General features: G+C 49.3%; 1 protein-coding gene across 3 annotated transcripts in view; it reads left to right on the top strand.

Moving 5' to 3' along the window:
* The window catches only part of Ikzf3 (IKAROS family zinc finger 3), a 59,518-nt gene that overhangs the window by 42,168 nt on the left and 11,231 nt on the right, over window positions 1-6,119 (top strand). For 2 of the 3 annotated variants that reach the window (XM_023718060.1, XM_023718061.1), the window contains exon 6: window positions 5,804-5,920. In XM_023718060.1, coding sequence (XP_023573828.1) covers window positions 5,804-5,920 — 117 coding nt within the window. Of the gene's footprint in view, window positions 1-5,580; window positions 5,695-5,803; window positions 5,921-6,119 lie in introns of those variants that run through there. The other variant, XM_023718062.1, reaches the window with a different exon arrangement.

The following is a 6,119-nucleotide window of genomic DNA, read 5'->3' as shown; positions in this document are numbered from 1 at the left end:
GGGAAGAGGGAGAGGAGGGGGAGAAGGGGGAGGAGGGCGAGGGGGAGGAGGAGGACAGAGCCAGCAGGCTGCAGACTCGCTAGCTTGCTCTTCATTCCAAAAAGGAGCTCACAGAGGGACTCGTTTCACACAGTCTGAATACTTGGAGCTAAGCATATTTTTGTGTAACAGTGAGTTCTAGCACTCACAGGATTTTAAAGCAATTCAGTGTGTCTCTTTATTTATCGATCTCAGATCAGAGTCCATTTTTCAGTGCAAGCATGAGGGTTTCCAGGATGAAGTTACATTTTTACCAATGTAGCAGACCAAAGAAAGCTGTAAAACTTCAGGTCTCTTCCCCCAACCGGCACGGCACGCATAGCATTCATTTTACTTGCTCAAAAAGGCAAGAGTGTTGTGTGAGTGTTTTGTTAGAACCCGCCTCCACCCTTGGCAGCCGTGTGTTGCTAGGCAGTTTTACTGTACAGTAACGCCCCTCTCTTCCACTCACTGTCAGCGGCTGACTGACCACACCACAGAAAAGACAGGAAGCGGGTCTTTTTTATTTTTAGCAGTGCCTTTTATTTAAGCTCCATTTACCACTCCAGACCCAATGAAGGATTTTGAACAAAACCAGAAGCACAGCGCTGGTAAATGTAAAATCCATTTGAGATAGAAATTGCCTCATGGAAACAGTGAAGGAACAGCTGTTAAGGCTTATGCAGAGAAAAAGGTAGCGATCCACGCTACAGTTGTCGTCTCTGAGTTACCTTTCACTGTTCTTTTTTCAGTATGTCTTTAAAAATCACTTTGCCAGTAGCTGGCATGGTGGCGCCCCCTGTCACCCCAGCACGCAGGAGGCTGAGGCAGGAGGATCATTGTGAGTGAGCTCAGGCCAGCCCGAACTGCATTTTGAGACCCTGTCTCAGAAAGACAAATAAATAATAATAATAAAATCCCTTTGCTGATGACCGTGGGCACATCCACGGGACATACAAGTGACATCAAGCGGGGCAGATCCCGAGTCGGAGTCCTCAGTCCGTGCTGCGCTAAGGCTGAGTGCGAATGTTGCCTGCAGCCATCCCGCGTCCCCAGCTCGGCCCTGCGGCACTAACCACCGAACGCCACCCAGGAACGGATTTCCTATTTCGTCACTTAAGCCCATTATCTTGTGTCCTTACTATCTTTTCAAACTGGCTTCCTTCTACTTACGCGCTAAACACATGATGCAACAAGGCTGTGAGCCTGGGCTGGGTGTAAATAGACAGGAGGGCTGAAGTCTGAGCAGGGGCCAAAAGCCCGCAGTCTTCCTTTTTGGTCATTTCAGTGTGCAGCCCAAAGTCCTTTCTAATCTGAAAGAGACTATCCAACTATGAGCTAAACAGTGTCGGTGACAGGCCTGGAGTCCTAGCACTCTGGGAGGCTGAGGCAGGAGGGTTGCGAATTTAATCACAGGCCAGGCAACTTAGTGAGACCCTGTGTGAAAATAAAAAATTAAAAATGCACTTGCGGGGGGCTGGGGAGATGGCTCAGTAGAATAAGCACTTACCTGGCAAGCGCAAGGGCCTGAGTTCAATCCCTGGTACCACCAAAAAAAAAAAAAAAAAAAAAAAAAAAAAAAAAAAAAAAAAAAAAAAAAAAAAAAAAAAAAAAAAAAAAAATGCACTTGGGATATAGCTCATTGTGAAGGCTCTGAGTTCAATCCCCAGTACCACCACCACCCCAAAAAAGTGTTTTTTTAGTGATTTCACATGTCAGGTGTCCAATTGTGAGGAAAAAGACTAGCAGTTTGGCAAAGAGAGCGAGAGTGCACCAGGTTCCATCATAAATCAGGCTTTTGCCTAATTCACCGACGGAGCCCCGCCCCGTGCAAGGGGCCTGAGCCTACAGCAGGTACCCAGGCACGACAAGGATGGGAGCTTGGAGCTCTTGTCTCTAGTGAGTCAGGCAGGCAGAAGATGGGGGCGAACAAGGGTCCCTGGATTCCAGTCAGAATTTCCTCAAGCCCAAGTGGAGTTCGGAGGCGGGAAACCCTCCCCGCGCTTCAAGCGGTCTGTCCACCCATGAGCACTCGGAATGTGATTCTCCTAAATGTCAGGCCCTCGGCCACCGCGTGCAGTCAGAGGTGTCTGGAAATGACTGTCAAGCCCGGCTCGGTGGGTAACAGGAATAAGGACGATGTTATCTCAGGAGGTTGCCATTTAGTGACATGCCCTAATTACGGTTATTTAGGTCAATGTGTCCACGCTTCAGCATCCTCCCGAATGAGAGGATGTTGATTACGTGTCCTCAGAAGGCTGCTTGTTGTCACTGAGGGGGACCTTGGTAAAATGTAGGCAGGGACGGCTGAGAGACAGGTGGGGAGATGAGGCGTCAGCACAGTGCCTGGGTGAGTCCTCCACAGGCATTTGGCCCCCAGTGGGCTGTCTGCAGGAGCCTTACCAAGAGTCGTGGTGCTGTGGGGGCGAAACGTCCAAATGCTGCTTGCTATTCCTGTTTCCAGTAGTAAATACAGGAGGGAGGGCAGCTGCCCCAGGATGTGAGCCTCTCAGAATCGCTCAAGTCAAAGGGAATACTCCTAGCCTAGCCCAGAGTTAACTGCCTGCACCCTGCTTCTGAGAAGGAAAAAAAAAAATCGCCCTAACAGCTTCAGAAACCGACTTTAGATTCCAGGCTTTGCCTTTCATCTCTCTGCTTCGGGGCTCAGGGTAGTGCCACATCTGGTGGCGGTTTGTGTAAAAGGAAATAATATAAATAATAGTTTCCTGTTTGGTCATTTAAAGCTGTCCGGGGCTGGACAGAATTTGACGCACTCCACTCACTCGTGGTGTCCTGTCACCCAGGACCCTGGGCCCAAGCACGAGTCCAAGCCCTGCGGGGGTCCCTGCCGCTGACCCTTCCTGTTGTCCCTTTACAGAAAGTCAACAAGCTGAGACTAGAGGCTCTGGCTTAGTCCTCTAGTGTCAGGATTGTCTTTGACTAGAAAGGAAGTCTGGTAAACACTCACATGTCACCATCCTCTTCTTTTATTCCCTAGGACACACACCCCAAGAAGCTTTAGAATGTATTCTGTAATGACTGGCATATATGTTTTTTTCTTTTTAATGCTGATACAAAATTTTAAAAATTAATACTTTGAATTGTCCCTTTCTAATTTGGTTTTGGGTCTTACCCTGGAGCTCAACTTCACTGCAGAAGTTGCCCATGTTCTTTTCACTGGGAATGCCCATGTGTAGCACCTGCTGTCAGACAGACCACAGAACCTGTGACTTTATTGTGTCGCATGGCCAATACGTCTGACTCTACCTCGTACAGTGAGCCCCGCAGCTCCCAGAACAATGCATGCACCTCTCCTCGGGGCTGGGGAGACGGCTCAGTGATCTGAGGCCTCAGCCCCAGTCCACATGCCACGCCGGCCCCTGAGCCCTGGGTGCACCACGCCGGCCCCTGAGCCCTGGGCGCACCACGCCGGCCCCTGAGCCCTGGGCGCACCATGCTGGCCCCTGAAGCCGGGCGCAGTGGCGCACGCCTGTCCTCCCAGTGCTGGGGAGGCTGAGACAGGAGGATCACTACCAGTGTGAGCTGTGTAGTGAGACCCTGTACCAGATAGATAGATAGATAGATAGATAGATAGATAGATAGATAGACAGATAGATAGATAAATGATTTTTTTTTAAATCTCTTTTACAGCCATCACTGATTTCTACTCTAGGCCCATAGTTTCAAGGTGCTTTTCCACTAGAAATGCATGGGTACTTCACTTTAGGGAAGACTTCCTGAAATGCTTAGATAAAATGGAGACATTCCACGTGGGCCTTCCATAGAGTGCCATGCGGGAGCAAAGTGCGCCTCGAACCGTTGCCCGGCCTCTGCTGTGGGCTGAGAGCACTGAAGGGGCGGCACGGTGTGAAGAAAGAAAAAAAAACAAAAACGGAGATGTGTGCTTCTAGGGGGCAGGGGCAGGATTATGACCTTCTGGCCAAAAACAGCCACAGCCAGTTTGTGTATAGGGAGTTAAACTTTTTTTTTTTTTTTTTTTTTTTTTTTTTTTTTCGGAACTGGGGATTGAACTCAGGTCCCTGCACTTGCCAGGCAAGCACTTGTTGTACTGAGCTATCACCCCACCCAGTTTTGCATTTTTTAAAGGGATGTAGGGCAGAAAATACACACACACACACACACACACACACACACACACACACACACACTATAGAACAAAGAATTTGTGTCCCACCAGTTTCAAAATATTCAAAGCGCTCAGTGGATTAAAGCACCTGCAAGAAGGCCCGGGGGCTGGGGGCTCGATCCCTGGCCCCGGCCCCAGGGCGCTCTGAGGCAGCACTTGAGACTGGGCATGGTGTGCGCCTGTAATCCCAGCTCTTGGGAGGCTGTAAGCAGCCAGGATCACTAGGAGTCCAATGTAGTAATGCGACCCTGGACACCCTGTAGACTCCTCCCTAAAATTAAAAATAATAATACCCAAAATATTTACTATCTGGCCTTTCAGTGAAACGAGTCATTTGTCCTAGGCTTATGCTGTGTCCTGTGCCCAGGTTTTAAGCCTTGTATTTACAGCAGCTAGATATGAAGTCTTGTGGGTCCTGCCTGCCATCTACCAAGTTAAATTATATTTATCCAAATGGACTCTTTCCGTGGATTGGATGTTGCCACTGCCTGGATGCGGTTACATAATTTGCAATCCTGGATGTGTCTTAAGCCGCCTGGAAGACTGAAAATCCTGACGCCCAGGCTTTCCCTCCAGAAAGCCTGGCTGCACCCACGTGAGGCCCCCCATGTCGTGTTTCTTGCACGCTCTTCAGGCTGTCCTACTACACGGCCAGCCCTGAGAACACGGCCCGCACATCTGAAACGTCCAGCCACAGAGAGACTGCCAGCCCACCCATCCTCTCGGGCAGTACTTTTATTTTGTTTGTTTGTCTGAGATGGGGTCTGGCCGTAGAGCCCAGGCTGCCGCTGAACTCCTGTGCAGCCCAGGCTGGCCTGGAAGTGCAGCAGCTCTCCCTCCTCGGCCTCCTGCAAGATGGGATGACGGGCGGGCGGGCGGGCTCCGCCACACCCTGCTCCTGGGTGGTTTTGATTCACATTTTTCGTTAGAAATTGAATAGAAATGCATTATACCAATTTTTCTTCAACTAAAGACCACAGTGTGGCTCGGGGATATTTTAGCTGAGATGGCTTTGAAATGTTAAGAGATGTGAAACAGCACATGGAGCGCAGAGAAACAGAATATGAAAGATAGGAACCGAGAGGCGCGAGCTAAAAAGAGAAAGAATGAAAGATGCTCAGAATTTCAATACACAAATCACTGAGTAGATGCCCTGCTAGCCGGGTGAGTGTGTCTATTTTCAAAAGCACTATTAACATAAACAGAGCAGTAAATCTGGGGCACCGTGCTCTTTTTTTCAAAGTTGTTAAGGAGAATTATGTTAGTGTGCAGGTGTTACATGCAGTTACTCAGAAGCAGAGAGGAGGCTGATGGGGGTTAGAAGGTCTCCATCTATTTATCTTTCTGCAACCAACCACGTCCAGCCTGTTTCTTCAATACTTCCTCTTGCTAATGAAGGCGCTGGCTGGGGCTGGGCTGGGCTGGGCTTTCCCATTGGCTCAAGACTGCAAGATTTGCATGTGCCCTGGCGTCGGCCTCGCTGACCGCTGACCAGGGCAGGTATCCGGGGATCTGAGTGGGAATAACAGGTAACAGCGGCAGAGCTCGGCTCCCTCTCCTTCTGGACAATTTTATTTTCTCCTTTACCAACGTGTTCTTTTTTTCTCTCTCTCTTCTTTTCATATTTTTCCAAACCAGCAAGTGCAGAGGCAAGACACATCAAAGCAGAGATGGGAAGTGAAAGAGCCCTGGTTCTGGACAGATTAGCAAGCAATGTGGCAAAACGAAAGAGCTCGATGCCGCAGAAGTTCATTGGTAAGAGGACAGCCTTTTCCCGCTGCTGCTGCTGCTGCTGCTGCTGCTGCTGCTGCTGCTGCTGCTGCTACTAGCAGATAGTTTGAATGAGATAACTCGGAGGTACTCCCTGCAGGCCCTGCCTCACTTAGCCTCCGTTAGGCGAAGCAGTTAGTTTCCATTGCGCTTTTACTCTTTTATTCTTTTTTTCTTTTCTTTT

The sequence above is a fragment of the Octodon degus genome, unplaced genomic scaffold (genome assembly GCF_000260255.1).
Source record: "Octodon degus isolate 3935 unplaced genomic scaffold, OctDeg1.0 scaffold00056, whole genome shotgun sequence".
Classification (NCBI taxonomy): domain Eukaryota; kingdom Metazoa; phylum Chordata; class Mammalia; order Rodentia; family Octodontidae; genus Octodon; species Octodon degus.
The sequence above is the reverse complement of the archived record's forward strand: the minus strand, read 5'-3'. Positions and strand labels throughout refer to the sequence as shown.